Below are 17,114 nucleotides of genomic sequence, written 5' to 3' on the forward strand. Positions count from 1 at the left end.
TGCGAAAGGCGGCGGTAATCATGCAATCTATCTGCTGAAATTGCCTACATAGAAAGCTGTCTACCACTACATCCGGCTTTTCGCCGTTCTCGTTGTATAGCTTTTTCTTTTGATTTAACCACCCGTTATCATAAACCTCCTCTCGCCACTTGGTGGGCTCCACGAGTGACGGCACCTTTCCTCCGAGAAAACACTCAGAGGAAGGTGGTGCGCAATCTGCAGATACCCTCCTCACCATTTTCCGTTGCCAGATGGATGAAAGGAAATAAGTCGGCCCTATCTGTATCAATGCCAGGGGGCCCAAAGCGGCGAAAGGTTATCCTGCAATCATCAGGTCATCTATCCATGGTATCACTACAGAATGAGAGGGCTAGAACGGGCCGCAGAGCCAGGGATTGGCGAGTCGTGCTCAAGTCCATGACGCTTGGCATCTGGTCAGAGCCCGTACAGCTCCCACTCATCAAAATCGGTTCCTTGCCCCTGAGAATCCTTCGGTGTCGTGTCCACGTTCTCGGGCTTCCATGTCGGGGCATACTCAGTTCGTAACTCTTGGCCAAGTCACAACTCGTCATCCTCGAGCTCAGATGGCTTGAGAAGCCCGCCAACCTTGCCTCGGCGCTCAAGGTCGGCTGCCTTAGCATCCCGCTCCTGCTGCTCCTTCTCCACCAAGAAAAGCTCAGCGTTGTCGCCAGCAAACTCCTTCAGAGAGATAAGGAAATCGCGCAAGTTCAGGCGGAACTTATCATACTGAACGTTGAGCGTGAATAATCCCTCGACGAAGGTCTGAATTTGGGCACTGAACACTGTTGTTAGCACGCTCTCTGGGTTATCTGATCAAACGGTGTTACGTACGGTTGCAGGTTGGGGAAAGCACCACGGAGCAAGTTGGCCACGAAGTTAGCGAGGAACTCCTTGTTTGAGGTGCCGGCAGCAGCCTGATCAGGGCTGTAGATGGGACCCTGGATCTTGGGCGCAGATCCGTCAGCGGGCTGCACAAAGTAGAACATGCGCATCAAGACCATGGACTGGGTCTTGAAACCGGCCTTGTGGTCGCTGTCGGTAAGAACGAAGAACACATCCTGCAGGATCGTGATGAAGAACTGCTGGAAGAAGGCATTGGAGGTTTGAACGTCCGTCTTGTCCGCAATGTTGTTAATAAGCTCAAGGCACATGTTAAGACCAGCAGCCTCAACGTCACGGTTATCGTGCTTGAACGCCCAGGAACAAGAGTCAATGACGAACTTGAACTGGCGGTTGTCCAATTTCAACAGAGCTAGGCGAATTAGTTTTGAGTCTTCGAGGCAAAGGAGGTTGCACATACCAGGGAAGCAGTGAAGGTTGATCGCGCGGAGAAGGTTGAAGAACTCGACACGGTGCTCGGGGAACTCAGAGAAATCCTTGTTGATCATGTCCAGCGTACATTCAAACACATTCTCCATGATGTTAGGAACCTGGTCTTCCATCAAGGCAGAGAGCTTCGTGATGATGGCAGACATGGCCTTCAGCACTTCGGCGTCGCGAGCTCCGGGAACATTGCGGTTGTAGTCGACGAGAACTGACTCCAACAGGGGAGGGACCATCTGCTGACGTACGGACTGCAAGTCCTCAGCCTTCTCGACATAGGTCTCGACCAGCTTGAGGATTTCCTTCTTGATGGTTCGCAGGCCACGGACATTGGGCATCTTGGTTGCAATTTCACCCTGCTTCTGAACAGCCTCACTGATCAGCTCACTGGTAGCTCGGTACATCTGCAACATGTCAAGGAAGATGCGGCCGATCTGGGGGTAGAAGTAGGGACCGATAGACGTGCAGGCTGAGACGTTCGTCTTCATGATGTTGCCGATGACTTTGATAGTCTCAGCATCCTGCAAAATGACCGGGTTCATCCGCGCCTGCTTAATGATCTCGTCCCACGCAGCATTGGGGATAGCCATCAGGTCGCTCAAGAGCCGCTCCTGCTGGTGCTTGTTGCCCTGGGCTGCCACCATGTAGCCGCACGCCTCGTAGAAAGTGTGAACCTGCTGGGGGGACAGATCGCAAGTGATCTTGTGCATGTTGCGGACAATCTCCTCGATGAATGGCTCCTGTTCAGACGGCTGAAGAGCAACGAAGTGACGACGGCACTGTCTTGCGATCTTGATGAACGTGTCACAAGCCATGTCCTGAACACCTATAATGTGTTAGCAAGAGAAGGCCGATGCGACTGTGCATGATTCCAACTTACCCTCGTGGGACTCGTGCATGAACTCGAAGAGCTTGTTGACAACCGTCTTAAGAAACTTCCAGTGGGCCTTCAGGAAACGCGGGTATTGTCCAACAATGTACATAATGTTGGACGCGACCACAGCCTTGTTGTCCTTGCCACGCTTCATCTCTGTGAGACCAAGAAGATCTTTAATGACCGTAACCAAGAAGCGCTTCTCGGTATCTTCATTCATAGCCAAAGAAATAGAACCAATGGCCCAGCAGAGCACATTACAGTTGTGCCATGACCATTCGCTACCGTCGACTTGACGGGCGAGTTTCTCCGTCATGATGTTCTCGGTATCGACGACGTCCAAGTGCGTCAGGTACACCAAACACTCTCGGATAGTCTTGTAGAGTTGTACCGTGTCACTCTCCTTGACGAATTCACGAACAATCTCTCCCTCGTCGTTTTCGACAATGAGAACCTCCTCGGGACGGACCATCTTCTCAATCATGACTGTACGCAGGTTCGACAAGACCTCGTTGTACTTGTGCTTGCGCAGCGGATAGTTGTTCAGCATGTCCGGACTCGGCGCGCCGGCTCCAGTGATTCCTCCAGCCATGCCCATCAAGGGATTCACTTCCGTCATAGGGAGCTGCTGCATCTCCGAGAAGAGCTCCTGAACGAGCTTGAGCCAGTAGTCGAGGCAGATCTTGAAGATCTCGCGGTCGTCGATCTGGGATATGCGGATCAAGTAGTAGTGGCCATGTGTAAGGAAGTCCCGGTTAGGCAAGTTCTCGATAAGCTGCTAGAGTGTCAGCTTGGGTCTATCAGCAGCTACACAGCGATTCTTACGTTGAGGTGCATCCCGAAGAAATTGCACAAAAACAGAGCCAAGTTCTGAATGAATTCTTGGTCTCTAGAGTTACTATTGGGGTATGTCGACTTCAAATCCAGGCTAATGGGGATAATCGTTGCGATGGTAGTCAAGACCTCAGTGAACATCTTGACCAACTGCTCGTCGTAAGTGTTTCCACCGGTCGGCAGACCGCCAATCTCCGTCAAGCATTGCAAAGTAACGTTGCGGAACTCGGGAACAGGCAAGAATCGGGTTCGCAAAGTGTCAATCAGGGGGGTCTCGAAGATGTAGCCGAGGGGGATCCAGTTGCAGAAGCGCAATAATGTCTCGAGGGTAGCCTTGACGAGACTCGGTTGGTCGGCGGTGTTAAGGACCTCCTGGCAGAGGGTAAAAATCTGAGAAAACTCGGCGCACATGGTGGTTTTGAGGTTTCGAGTCTTGGCGGAAGTCATTTGCTCGGCGGAGTAGTCGAAGACCTCTTCAGACAGCAGGCGGAGAATGACCATGTTGTTCTCGCAGATGGATAGACTCGAGTGGCACGACGTGATGATCTCGTTGATGAAGGTAGGCCAGTTATGGGGCCATTCCTGCTTGAGGATGGAAATCAGGACGAGGTTGAGCTTGTTGAGCAGGGTGCGCTCAGCCTTCATAGTCTCTTCGGAGCTGGAGCACTGGATGATGAACTGCACAACAAAGTTACGGATACCTGGTTGGGTCAGTCGCGGTGTAAAAGCGCGGTGTAGCAAGCTCCAAACCTTGACACTGATCTCTTGGGAGAACCTTCCATCTCGTCATGATCACGTTGTCGAGCACCTGCAAGCCCAAGTCTGTATCCGTCAGCTGGTCTGCAAGGCCAGAAAAGGGTAATTTATGCTGGGCATACACTTTGTTTGGGGGTAGGTCGCTTCGGAGAGGATCTTGTCGACGAGGAGCCAAGCATCTTGATCTTCCTTGAACTGCAAGAAAGGTACCTAGTCAGAGACTTGAAATAGGATACGATGGCGGGAGGGGATTGGGTTCGTACCTGGTTGAGTGCAGCTTGCGCTTGCTTTTGCTGTATGGGACAAATGGTCGGTCAGCCTCGGGCCAAAAATCTCTATTTATTCGAATGTGTAAAAAGCTGCGCACCTGTTCGCCACGGCCCTCGTAGAAGGAGCGGACGAGGTCGTCCAGCTCCGGGATCGTAATAGCCATCGCGTGTGGTGCGGTACGGCGGGCGGGGTGGTCGAAGGTCGATCTCGATCGCAAGAGGCAACGGATGAGGGGGAACTGGTCGCAGGCTCTCTATGAGGAGGAAGGGAAACAATAGAGAGCGCGGCGCAAGAGTGCTGCGAGCGCTACGGTAAATCCAGCACGGAACGAGGCCAGCTGGTGATGATTCGGGAGATTGTTGCAATGGGGGGGAGAGAGAAGGAAAAGAGGAGAGAGAAGGTAGAGGTCGCAGAGGAGAATATGTGGTGAGGAGAGTCTGCCTGGCGTGAAGGCGAGGATAGGTTGGTTATCGAAAGAGCGAAAGAGGCGGATGGCGGGGGACAACCAATTTTGTCAGCCGCCCGCTAACTCCACCAGCCACAGGTATCGATACCTGCCATAGGTCTGGTTTTGGGCCACTGGGACCGGAGCCAAGGGCACCTAAAGACCGCCAGCACAGAGCACTGAGGTGAGCAGCCTACCTAGGTACCTTCCCTGGGTACCTTAGGTGCCTACCTGGGTAGCCTGACAGCACCTCAGCAGAACGGGAAGTCGCGAATGGGCTAGAAGCTTGGGCCGGACCACGTTACCGCCTGGCCTTGAAGACTTTCTTTCCCCTTTGGCATTGGATCGTTTCTTTCCACCTCATCCACTCGGCCTGCGTTACCCAGGCACCCCTCTTCCCCTCTTTTCCACCGGGCCTGTTGCTGCAATCACTTGGCGCGGTGAACCCTGCGACCGCCAACTGCAACAACCGAACTGGGCTGCAGCTGAGCTCCGGGTTCCCCTTCCTCTGATATTGGCCCGTCTGCTGTGAGGCTGCCCGCCTGCTGGTGTGCCACGCCTACGGCCACTGCACCCGACTCAAGAAAACACCCGACTGTGTGGATGCGCGTCATAGCCAGGCAGGACTCACCTTCTTCACCTTGTTCACCTTGTTCACCGAGCTCTTGCCTCGTGCATCCCTCGGACTCTCCGACGACCCGGCCGACCTGTCCAGTCCCGTCGCATCGACACTTGAACAGCCGTGACAGCATACCTCAAGGCGCCTCCAAATTTGGAGTATCGGATGGCATCGGAGCATCCTCGCCCAATTACTACCCTGCGCCTCAGAATATTGTCCAGCTACGGCACCATGTACTGATACATCGCGTCACACATTCAGGTAGACTTCCCAGCCTTCTACTCATCCCCTCCTCACCCCACCTTTTTGGCGATGATCACAGTACATGCTTTCATCGGACAACAATGCGCCCAGCACACCGAGGAGGTCTCCGGATCGCTATTAGTAATAGATCATGTCAATAGACGCACGCATAGATGCACGTATGCGGTCGTTCTTGCATCACCCTAGGTGCCACATTATGGTTTCCTCAAACCCCGCCAACAGGAGACTCGGCCGAAATCCTCTATCGTCCGATCATGGGGCTGATTCGACAACGTTCAAGGTGATTCATTGCCTACCATACTAGTCTGAGGGCGAACCTCATCCGCTACCGCGCGGCTCTGAGCAGACCCCAATTGCCATTGAGTCCGAACAAGGCACTCGTTCCCACGTAACTATCACAACCTGTCACCTTAAGCGCTGGTTGAGTCTTGCTTCACCAAACGTTTCAAAGGCGACCATAGTCTTTCACAAAATGATTCTTTCTTTCTTTACTGCCTTAGGGATGACCGTCTAGTTGAGATGTACAAAATGCAAACCCTTCTATAAACCGCCGTTTACGGCTTCTGGTAGCCAACCTCGAAAAGGCTGTCCTGCAGCGCCTTGATGGCGTTGTCGATGTCCTTTCGGTTGGGATCCGTCTGTGTTTATTAGTATACCATTGCCCAAGTATCCGTACAGTGAGAACTTACAACGCTGACGCCCATGTGTCCAAAGCGAATGTACTTGGGCGCAATCTCCTTGTGAATACCACCGGCAAACACGATACCCTTCTTGGCCAAGCTGGGAAGAATATCAGTAGCCTTGACGCTCTCAGGGAGGTAGATGGCGGTCATGCCATGGGCTTGGTCTTCGGGCTTTGCGGCAACCTGCTTCAGTCCAAGATCGGCAACGGCCTTCTTGACCTTGTCGGAAACCTCCTTGTGCCTGGCGAAGCGCTCAGACAGAGGCTTGGCGAGAATCTGGGTAAGACCGGTGTGCAGGGCGTGGATCAGTTGAGGAGAGGGTGTCGCAAAGTAGGAAGGCTTCTTCGCCTCGTAGTTTTGCATGACTGCGCATGGTCAACAATGGACTCGCAACCGACTTCTAGATCTGTGGCTTACCAGGAGTCCAGTTCTTGAAGGAGGCAAAGTAAGACGCCGGCAGGGTCTTGCGGTTCTGGAAAGACTGCATCGCCTTGCCGCTGAACATGGATATCGACAGACCAGCGGGAACGCCAATGGCCTTCTGCGAAGCGGTAATGACACCATCGAGCTTCCATTCGTCGAACTTGATTTCCTCAACGCCGACACTGCAGACACCGTCGACGATGATGAGGGTTTCGGGAGACACCTTCTTGACGACAGCAGCCAAGTCCTTGAGCTCGCTGAGCACAGCAGTAGAGGTATCGACGTGGGTGACGGTCAGAACCTTGTACTTCTTCTCGGACAGGGCCTTCTCGATCTCGGGCAACTGAGGGCGGGAGCCAACGGGGGCTCTGAGCTCGGTAACGTTGGCGCCGTAGGTCTTGAAACAGTCGGTGAAGCCATTGCTGAAGTAGCCGGTGGCTAGCACGAGGACGTCCTCGCCGGCCTCGACGAGGTTGGCAGCGACGAGATCCCAGCCAAGGGTGCCGGAGCCGGAGATGACGAAGGGTTGCGACGAGGAATCGGTAGTCTGGAAGAGCTGGCGCAGCATGGACAACGCCTCGCCGAAGGTGTTGACGAAGCCAGGGCCGACGTGGCTCTCACTGTGCAAGTCGACTTCTGGTCAGCAATGGATCATCGCGAGCTGGAGGTCAGTTCAGGTGGAGCTCCACCTGGGAAATGGGCATATATGATAGCACGGACCTGTAGTGGCTCATGGACTGCAGGACAGCATCATCGAACTCGATGGGCCCGGGGATGAGGAGCGTGGGGTGGGGTGGTTGAGTAGACATGGTGGAATGTAGTCTTTGTTGCTGCTGCCGAACCAGATATGGATGAGAAAAGAGGTGATCAATTAATGGTTGTGAGGTGGACTTACAGGAGTTGAAGTAGTCTGCGGTTCCGGCTGTCGCAAGTGCCTCGAGATGAGAGATACCCGGGCTGATGAGGGGTTGTTAAGGTTATGGAGGGGCATTCTCCCCCCCTTTGCCAGAGTGCGGAGAGGCAGGAGCGGGAGCTGGAGCCGCCGTAGGGGAACGTGCATGTGTGCCTGTGGCGTCAGAGGTCGGAACGTAAGCCGAGCGTCGCTTTCAGACGGGACGGAACCGAGATATGGATGTTTGGATTGGGACCAGACGGGATTGGGCAAGATAGACACGTTTTGGAATGGTTACGCTTACAACTTTGCTCAGTTTATTCCCGTGGCAGCGGGAGAAGATGAAAAAAAAAGAGGAGAAGGACAGAAGATTACACTGAGTTTAAGCGGGCGGAAATCGGAGCTGGATCCCCCTGATGGATCTTTTTCCCTCTCTCACTTTCCCCTGTCCTGCTAGCAAAAAGCAATTGAGCGCAAAAGATGCTGCTGCAAGTCCTGCCGTCTAAAGAAAAGCGGTCCTTACAGTATGTCTTCAAAAGACAATGGGCTGGTGAACACTATTAACGCGAAGACTAAATCACAATGTGATATGGTCGTACTGGAGGTAACTCGGGATTCGAGTCAGGGCGGATGCCGTCGTTCGTTGGTGTCGGAAAGTGGAGGCCACCGTTCAAAGCGCTTGAGGAGCATCAGTCCACGACACACAAACAAGCTGGCTGGAATCAGACTGAGAGCTTCTTCGCATGGACTGGTTTGGCGGCGTATGTACACCGGACGACATCGGCGGTCTTCCGAGTCCCCCGAGCACTAACCCCCATCGGGCAGACATCCGAACCATGGCCAGCCACAGATGAAGTGGTGCTTCGACAGATGGTGTGGCTTGACTATACGTACCTACACTGTAGACGCATGGACGTCCCCACTTGCAACTGAGGCTAGGAGAGCGGTCGCAGCAAGCTACCAAGTGCCTCCGACAAGCAGCCAAGCTGCTACCTTACCTGCCTGGAGATCCGCAAGATATTACGTCGCCTGCCGGAACAGCAACACGCCCGACCATCGACCGTCGCGAATATAATCTGCCGCTCAGCGTGTCAATATCAGACGCCCTCCGAAGAGGAACTGTGTCCGGCCCTCGGCCTCCCCATCGGCCGCGCGACCCTCCTGCGCAACCACCGACCTCCCGACGTCCCAGCCAGCGTCCCACGCGCCGCCGCTACGACTCCATCACCATCGCAAGACCCAATCGAAAACTATACACACCCCTAACGACCATGGCTTTCTTAATACTGGTCATCGGCGACCTGCACATCCCAGACCGCGCTCTTGATATCCCCCAGAAGGTATACGCAGCTCGTCTAATGTATTGCAAGCTACTATCGACCTTGGACTAACACCAACAACCACTGCAGTTCAAGAAGCTTCTTGCTCCAGGCAAGATTGGCCAAACTCTCTGCCTGGGCAACCTGACCGACAAACACACGTACGAGTACCTCCGTACCATCGCTCCGGACCTCAAGATCGTCAAGGGCCGTTACGATGTCGAGGCCACAAGCCTGCCCCTAACCCAGGTAGTCACTCACGGCTCTCTACGCATTGGCTTCCTCGAGGGGTTCACTCTTGTCTCCAACGAACCCGATCTGCTCCTCGCCGAGGCAAATAAGCTCGATGTCGACGTTCTCTGTTGGGGTGGCACCCATAAGTTCGATGCCTTCGAGTACATGGACAAGTTCTTCGTCAACCCCGGTAGTGCTACTGGCGCCTTTACCGCAGGCTGGGGCAAGGACGGCGAGGAACCCGTCCCAAGTTTCTGCCTGATGGACGTACGTATCTGTGGAATTCCCCCGTGTTATGGGGAGGCTTGCGGGAACGTTTGCTGATCGTCAACATAGGTTCAAGGCATTTCGCTGACTCTATATGTTTACCAACTACGCAAGGACGACAAGGGAAATGAGAATGTTGCGGTGGAAAAGGTGACTTACACGAAGCCCGTGGAGCCGTCTGCAACATCATGAGCCGTCATCATGCAAGACGAGCTGCTGCAGGAGACATTGAATTTAACCAAACGGGAGGTTCAGCCACCGATGGCTGACGTCATGAATCAAGACCACACGAATTCTTAGGCGAATGATGATCATTATAATAATAACGGTTTCAGCCAACCGTATCCATGGACTCATGTTTGATGCTCTCGCCAATATGCACGGGAATCCATTTGTTTCCCCCCTCGGTAACCAGACAATGAAGCCACTGAAACACTAATACAGAACAGTAACCCAACAATCAGAGTGGTATCTGCGATGGTGTCCAACTCCAAAAACACCGGTGCTTGCCAACCGTCAAGTCATTATAACATCATGCTCCTCCTCCTTCTCACAGAGATTTTCGACGACTCCTGAATGTCACCGTCCAGGCTCTCGAAGCTGCTATCTTCGGAGCCCTCCGTATCCGCTCGGGTCCTCTTTGGCAGGACCATCGAAGCCCTCTTCCTAGATACGCCAGTCTTTGCTCGCTCGGCCCCCTCAAGGCTTTCAATCTTGAAGTCCTCTCTCACGACGGACGAGAGCCGTCTCGAAGACTTGGATTGTCTTGCTGGCGGCGCGCTTTCTTTCATTTCAATGATGCGCGAACTGTCACTTCCCGGGGTCGAGGTGGTGAAATCGTAAGGATCGACGACCTTGGTGGACGATGATGAAGTGGAACGACCCGGAGAAGCGATTTGAGCCTGTCGGGCCGATGTCTCTTCTTCAGTCTCGGATATGGACCTCGACATCATCGATGATGTTCGCTTCTTACGGTCAGGCCTTGCTGGGCCAGGTTCGGTGTCCAATGATCGCATGCTTGTCATCTCAGCAGGGCTTGACGTTCTCTGTGGGGTATCAACTGTGGATGGCGCAAGAGATGGAATATGCCTTAGCGTATCGCCGTCGGCAGACTCGCGCTTGATCGTGACAGTGGCGTCTGGCGTGGCACTGTCCGATTTGGCGCTCCCACCGCGCTGCAGATATCTAGTCTGCCCAGACACTGCGTCATAAAGCTCCTTGGTCGGACGTCTCATTTTGTCTCGCAAGTTGGGCTCAGCATAACTGACGGCGGATCGAGCTCGCCTGCTTGGTCGTGATGTCTCTCCATGAGAGGATATTTCGGCAGGCGGTGGAGTGTCCCTGACACTAGAAAGGCTCATTCTGGACGTCTGCTCTGGGGAAGCCGGTGAAAGCAAAGCAGCTTCGAGGGGAACAGCTTCTGTGCTAGGGAGAACATTGACAACTGAAGTCGGGGACAATGGGGCTGCCATGGGTATCTCAACAGGCGCATTATCGACGTCGTTCTCCCCAGCCTCAGTCTCCTTGATCTTTTGCGCCGCTCGTTCTCTTGCTGCCCGCGGCTTTGCCTTCTCAACTCCGATTTTGCCCTCTGCTGTTGCAGCCTTTGCGATCTTGATCGGAGAAGTCACGTCATCGTTCGTGCTTTTTGCTGACAAAGGCTTCCTTGGGTTGACGGGTGGAGCCATACGTTCCCTCGTCTCACGTCGGATGCTTGCCAGCTCCTTCAATGTTTTCCCGGTCTGATGATCTCGTCCGATGAGCGAACGTTCCGAAATGTTCTTCGACTTTTGCGGTTCAGCTGTTTGCTGCCCTGTTTTACTTGTATCCTCCCCAACACTGTACTTCCGCTTGGAGCCTGTCTTGGCAGATACACTGGGCACGACAGGAGGCAAGATGGGGCTCTCTTTCTGAAGCACTCTCTGAGGTTCAGATGCCTCAATGGTAGGTACAGGGTCGGGGCGGACGATGAGGTTCTTCTCCATCCTTGGTGTTGATTTGGTCGCCGAGACTGGCGCCGGTGCCGGTGACGGGATCGGTGAAACTGCTGGAGAACTGTGCGCGAGTGGCTCCGGCTCAACGTACTCGATGGATTTGCTGGGTGATCCAATATCGACAGTTTCGCCGTCAACAAATCGAGACACAGGCGGGGGGCCGAGCTCTGGCGAGTCTGTTGTGTCGGTCGTATCTGCAGCTTCGGAGCAAAGGGCCAAGATTTGCTCGCGACTTGCGAGACGCGTCAGCAAAAAGGGGTTTCTGCGAATGCGGACGTTGCTTGACTTACTCCAAAGTTGCTCTTGGGTAGGATTTGTTTTCTGCGATCGTTGGCAGCTTATCATCCTCCGGCGCTCGGGCCCCTGCCTCCCTCATCAACTCGCGTGGCGGACGTCTTCGAGGGGGGCTTTGAAGCGGCAGACTTGCTCGTGATGATCTTCTGCCCCTGGGACTCGCGTGCCTCTTCGTGGGGGGCTCCTGGCCAAGGCTGGAAAGAACAGACATGCATTCTGAGAGCTGTGCCTCGAGTCTGGACCTGATGTCCAAAGCGTGGTCGGCTATCCTTCTGGCATTGTTGTCCTCCAGCTCCTTTTCTAATTCAATAATGCGGCTTTCTAGTCGAAGATTGTCGGACAGAGACCGCGCGAAGTCGGCTTCGATGGTACGGATGCGGAGTAAGTGGACGGCATTTGCTTTTGCGAGATCTCTATTCTGGCGCAATAGCTTCCTGCGCACTACAGGACATTAGTTGATGGGCTCCAACAAAATTGAAGAAATGAACAGAACATACATATGTCGATGCTATCTGCTGATACGGGAGGCTCGTTGAGTCGAGCCATGGTGCATTCTGGGTGAGGGAGTGGCGGTTGCGTGACGAGTCCAGAAACTGAGGAATGAAAAGCTGAGAAACGAAGCGAAGCTCGATACGGAGGAGGCTGGGACAGTGACGCTGGGGGTCTGAGTGAGAGAAAATTTACCGAGTGTCATTTATTTACACTCGGCCTGATTTGGACTAGTGTAAACAAAGTCCAGGATGAGGGGTTGCTGGGGGCGCATTCGCAGGGCCAGAGACCCCACTAAACATGCTCCAGTTTCCCACTGCCCAGCTGCGTGCAATTCTTACATGTGCATCTACGAACATCTCACCTCACATAACTTTTTGTGAGGAAGCTGCATTCGACGAGATAACAACCCCGCCACCACACGCACTTTGCAGAGTTTCTCGGGACAGCAGCAGGCCGACTCTGGAGAGCCATCAGGTCGACTCTTTCAATCTCATCGACGGATCCACGATGTCGTACCCAACTAGATCGCTTTCGACTCGACTGCCCGGCACGGGGTCGCAGAACGCCTCCTCGGCCGGTCCCTCGCCCATGTTGGTTGCGCGCATTGCAGAGAAGAAGGCAGAGCTAGAACACCTGAGAGAGCTTCGCGACCTGAGCGCAGCAGTTGCAGGCCAGATGGAAGCTCTGGAGCAGAGGCTGTCTACGCTGTCAAACGGAACGGAAGGTGGGCATTAGCACGCTTTCTACAGCACTGTGGAATCGAATGTCAGGGCTAACCAACATTAGCGATCGCCATGGTCATTGGGAACTGGCATAACGTGTTGGGTGCCATCAACATGGCTTCTGGTATGTGCAGCCCGCAAGCAACTGGTGATGTCCGATAAAGCTCACGAACATGCCTAGCCAAACTTGCAAAACCACCTGCAGACGAACCATCAGAGAATGAAGACCCCAGCATGCCTCTTCCACAAACGTTGGTTCGCATTCCAACGGAGCATGCACCGACGTTGCAGGCGCAGGCCGAGAACGCGGCAGAGAGCGCAGAGAACACGTCGACCTTGTCATGATGGCGACACACCAATCCGGACGAATCAACCCAGAAAGCAAGCATGTCTTACGCCGCATCATCCTCCTAGATGCCCAACGCTCTGACTGTTACCGTACAACGTTGGCCAACCTATCCTTTTCCGGATAGAGTATTCAGTCAGGTCAACTCCCAATTCACGCCTAGCACGTGTACCCATGGCGGCCATCCACTACGTCCTGTTGGACAATATGGCTATACTGATATTGTCACGAAAGCGCAACTCTGCATGGAGGGTGCCACCATAGCGTACCCAGTCTGCTATCTGGAAGTAGCATGCCCTGCTTTATCTGAAGCTGACGGAAAGCAATGTGTTGGCGCCGCTTAGCGTCCAGCTCCTGCATGTCTGGAATGACATTGGATTGGGCGGAAAGGCCCCACCGAAGTCAACAAATGCGTGCGGGGTCCAAACGGAAAGACGCGTCTGAGGGCAGACACGCGTTTCCTGCACTTACGGATGCTCTGTACAGTCGCATGAGTCGTCGCACTTGCACGTTGCTACAGCGAGATGGACTAGGTAGCTGCCTCATCCCTCGGGGGCCTTGCCTTGTGGTTTGGGCATGCCACCCTTCCCTAGCAAGCCAAACGAGCTTGCCGCAACCCAATATCCGTCATGTCACGCCGGCGCCTGCGCCTGTGCACACACACTGGCGCTGTCCTGTCCTGTTCTGGCTGGTGTGATGGGAACTGACGGTTAGGTAGAAGAGGAAAGTGCAGTATTGATTACAATTTCCGCCGACTTCTTGGCCATTGATCATTGCCTGTGTTTATTTGTCCCTCCCAGCCGTGACCCCAGACTTCTTCAGTTTCTCCCGGCGTCAACCCCCTCTCATCTTGGTTTCCCATCAAACTCAGCTAAAGGTATACGCCCAAATACGCATTGTCTTGGTTTTTCCATCCTCTCTTCCAGCTGATAATCCCGAACACTTCATCGACATCCCCTCCGCCTTACGCTGTCCCAAGTTCACAAGGCCAAATAACCCCGCCAATATTACACGCACCCCGGCTGTCCCGAAGCGAGATTGCCTGCGAATTCCAGATAGCCAACTGGTCCCCAAAGTCGCCATTCCCTTGCCCGTCCAATTGCCTGGGTTGGCAGCTCCCTGCCACGTTCAGGTCGGATCCGGAGATTGGTCTGGCTGCTGGCACGATGGCTCGCGGTGCACCTCGATCCAGGGCCCGGGCCCACGCCCACGAGTTCGTCGTCGTTGAAGACGACACAGCCACCACGGATATTTCCAAGCAACATGCTTCAACAGACGCAAACATTGCTCTCCTTGACAGACATGACACTAATACTGAGAGAAGCCCCCACGACTTCATTGACCACTTGACCGACAAACTTAAGGAGCTGCATATTTATAGCCCTAAAAAGAATCGCGGCGACAGATCATTACTTCCCATTTCCCACAGCCGTCCAACTCGATTGTCTGTTCACAGTGTCGACACCGAGATCTTCCCACTCCTCGAGGTTGTCAAGGAAGAAGCCGAAGACTGCGACAATTGCCCAGCTGAGACCATTTACGCGCAAGGACCAATCCCTGCACAGCCGCCTCGAGTGATCGAGGGTGTCCCCTCGTTGGCTGAAACAAACGCATTAACGGCGTCTGCTAGCCAGGCACAGGACTCATTTGAAGCCAGCGTCCCCTCTGAAGGTTTGCTCATTTTGTGCTTTTCCTCATGTACCATCGATCCTAACCGCCGTAGTCTTTTCTGTCCTTAACATTCCTGATCACCAACGGCCGCTGAGTATTGATTTACATACTCAGTCGAGTATCGCACGACACAAGGCAGGTCAGTATGACTACGTACTTTCGGTTCCTGGCCTAGACGGCCCAGTCTCGCGAATTGGTCCGCCCAGTCGGGTTCAGGATGAATCGCAGAGCTTCGGCTGCAATGTTTTGGCGCAGAACCAAGGCTCGACCTCTCATGTCTGCAGTCAGGGCAAACCGACTAATACCTACCGAATTCTAGCCACTCCTTTAGGGCGTGAGGAAATCGTGTCACAGCCCGCACATCGACACTCAGAGGTGGAAGAAGCCATGGCCATTGCCGAGCCCGTCATTCGACTTCTTTCTTCGACGCCTGTGGGGAACGACACCGCATTGAACAAGACATCGCAGTCAGGTATCACGGTCACCATTGTTGAACAGACCCGGCCGAACCAGATGGATCCTTCAGCCAAGGCAACTGAAAACAGGAAGGAGTCCTCAATTGATGTACTTGAGCATTCAAAGGACAGAGTCATTTCCGTATCTACAGACGACAGCAGTTTTCAGGCTCCGCGTACGCCCTCACGATCGACTTCTGCAAGTTCGCAGTCGCGCATAGAGGACTCCTTAGAAGCCATTGATAGACTCGAAGAGCAATTGGAGCTTGTCGATGCTGCCATCACACCACCTAGCAAAACCCGGCGACACCAAGCAGCAAACGATGGGTCGCTTGCGTTGAACAATTCCGCCATCCGGTGCAACGGCTCCTTACTGAATCATGGCCCAAGCAGTGCCGGGCCAAAACCTGTGACCTCTAAACCCCGCCCAAATCAGAGAAAGTCTGTCTCAATCGTTGACGACAAGAGAGCTACGGGGTCTCCGGCCAAAGCAACTCCGACCCGATCTTCTGTTTCTCGGCCAACGAGCTTGCTGCCACCAATCAAATCCACCAAGCCCCCAACAAAGCCATCGTTTGAGCTGCCGGGAGAGGCCGTCGCTAGGCGTCTAAAGGAGCAGCGCGAAGCCCGTCAAGCGCAGCAAGCACAGGACAAGGCTGCAGCCGCAGCGGCAGCAGCGCCTCAAAGAAGGAGATCAACTAAAGCACTGACTCGACCCACGTTTGAGCTTCCGGGAGAGGCAATCTCCAAGCGCAAGAGGGAGGATCGTGAAGCCAGGCTCAGACAACAGGAGGAGGACGAGCGCAAGCGTCGCGAGTTCAAGGCGCGTCCTATCAGGGCGAAACTGAATTCAGCTTCGTACCCCCGCGAGACTGCTACTAGTCGTGCTCGCCAGGGCAAAGCCTCTGAGTCGAGCGAGGCAGCCCAGGTTGAGCAAAGCCCTTCCAAGCGCTCATCGATTATTATGACTCCGCGAACGCCAGTTACAAGGACCACATCAAACAGATCCCCACAGGCTCGAGGCAGAGGCCTGTCCCAAGCTACCGTCACTTCCCAAATCAGCCGTGGTACTTCTACTTCTACTACCAGCATGGGCAAGCGTAGCACGCTATCTGCTGAGGACTTGGAGCAGCAAAAGATGAAGGGCAGGGAGGTTTTTGAGCGGGACAACGGTTACCTTGAGGATAAGGAGCGGGAACGTCGTGAACGTGAACTCAATGCCAAGCTTGCTCGCGAGCAGGCCGCCGAGCGCTCCAGACAAGCGAGCAGAGAGTGGGCTGAGAAGCAGCGACGCAAGCAGCTGGCAGCAGCTAATGCGGCGGCCCGTCAAGCGGTTTAGCCCGTGTTGGGTTTTGTGGCATTGGATTGTGTGGAGTTTTTGGAGTCAGAAAGGTCTGTAGTTTTAAAGCCTACCGTGTAAGAGAACCTGTTACCACCTCATGTCAATTTCCAACGTGTGTAGCCAGTGGCCTATCATAGCGGCTCTGAGAACACTAGCGAGTATGATGAGGCAAAGAACATTGGTGAGAGCTGTCAAACAAAGCAACAATACCAGTCGCCCAGTCTCAAACTTTGTTTCAACTTCAACCGTTCGGCAGTCCGGTTTGCTGTTAATGAGATCTCCTGTAAATATGATACAGCCAGCTGGCACGTGTCTCCCCCCGAGTTTCAGCCACAACAGAAATTTTGCGGCTGGGACCGCCCAGCTCGCTTGGCTGACCAGGCGGTTCCGGCGTGCCGTACCGGGGGGGAAAACGGACAGAGCCGCTCGGTCGGACTAGCGCCGGGTGATAGCGGAGCCCGCCAACGACATCCCGCAAACTTGGTCTCGGTCCTCTTGTCGCCTGGTTTCAAATTCCCACAAGCTTTGTGAGGGAGACGTACCTGGATCCTTCAATACAACAAAATATCGATCA

At 54.1% G+C, this 17,114-nt stretch overlaps 6 protein-coding genes across 6 annotated transcripts; 3 read left to right on the top strand and 3 right to left on the bottom strand.

Annotated features, from left to right (window-relative positions):
• Positions 1-558: 558 nt before the first annotated feature.
• xpo1 (Exportin-1) lies at positions 559-4,241 on the bottom strand (the record flags this gene model as incomplete). Its single annotated transcript, XM_036634600.1, has 9 exons — positions 559-796; positions 853-1,273; positions 1,322-2,170; positions 2,225-2,993; positions 3,044-3,753; positions 3,803-3,874; positions 3,931-4,003; positions 4,072-4,101; positions 4,176-4,241. The coding sequence occupies 9 exons, from the start codon at positions 4,239-4,241 to the stop codon at positions 559-561; spliced, it is 3,228 nt and encodes a 1,075-aa protein (XP_036500661.1).
• A 1,719-nt stretch (positions 4,242-5,960) lies between these two features.
• AGX1 (Alanine--glyoxylate aminotransferase 1) lies at positions 5,961-7,321 on the bottom strand (the record flags this gene model as incomplete). The annotated part of the gene is made up of 4 exons (XM_036634601.1): positions 5,961-6,044; positions 6,096-6,454; positions 6,507-7,132; positions 7,233-7,321. The coding sequence occupies 4 exons, from the start codon at positions 7,319-7,321 to the stop codon at positions 5,961-5,963; spliced, it is 1,158 nt and encodes a 385-aa protein (XP_036500662.1).
• A 1,354-nt stretch (positions 7,322-8,675) lies between these two features.
• On the top strand, positions 8,676-9,416 carry vps29 (Vacuolar protein sorting-associated protein 29; the record flags this gene model as incomplete). The annotated part of the gene is made up of 3 exons (XM_036634602.1): positions 8,676-8,744; positions 8,814-9,224; positions 9,294-9,416. The coding sequence occupies 3 exons, from the start codon at positions 8,676-8,678 to the stop codon at positions 9,414-9,416; spliced, it is 603 nt and encodes a 200-aa protein (XP_036500663.1).
• A 332-nt stretch (positions 9,417-9,748) lies between these two features.
• Positions 9,749-12,058, bottom strand: sgo-1 (Shugoshin; the record flags this gene model as incomplete). The annotated part of the gene is made up of 3 exons (XM_036634603.1): positions 9,749-11,450; positions 11,509-11,953; positions 12,010-12,058. The coding sequence occupies 3 exons, from the start codon at positions 12,056-12,058 to the stop codon at positions 9,749-9,751; spliced, it is 2,196 nt and encodes a 731-aa protein (XP_036500656.1).
• Positions 12,059-12,511: 453 nt separating this feature from the next.
• On the top strand, positions 12,512-13,071 carry DAD2 (DASH complex subunit DAD2; the record flags this gene model as incomplete). The annotated part of the gene is made up of 3 exons (XM_036634604.1): positions 12,512-12,728; positions 12,791-12,850; positions 12,908-13,071. 3 exons carry the CDS (start codon positions 12,512-12,514, stop codon positions 13,069-13,071), a joined length of 441 nt encoding a protein of 146 aa, XP_036500657.1.
• A 1,167-nt stretch (positions 13,072-14,238) lies between these two features.
• On the top strand, positions 14,239-16,537 carry CGCS363_v002756 (uncharacterized protein; the record flags this gene model as incomplete). The annotated part of the gene is made up of 3 exons (XM_036634605.1): positions 14,239-14,743; positions 14,796-14,882; positions 15,063-16,537. 3 exons carry the CDS (start codon positions 14,239-14,241, stop codon positions 16,535-16,537), a joined length of 2,067 nt encoding a protein of 688 aa, XP_036500658.1.
• Between the last annotated feature and the right edge of the window lie 577 nt (positions 16,538-17,114).

Source organism: Colletotrichum siamense, assembly GCF_013390195.1.
Source record: "Colletotrichum siamense strain Cg363 chromosome Unknown KSG_Cg363_contig02, whole genome shotgun sequence".
NCBI lineage: Eukaryota > Fungi > Ascomycota > Sordariomycetes > Glomerellales > Glomerellaceae > Colletotrichum > Colletotrichum siamense.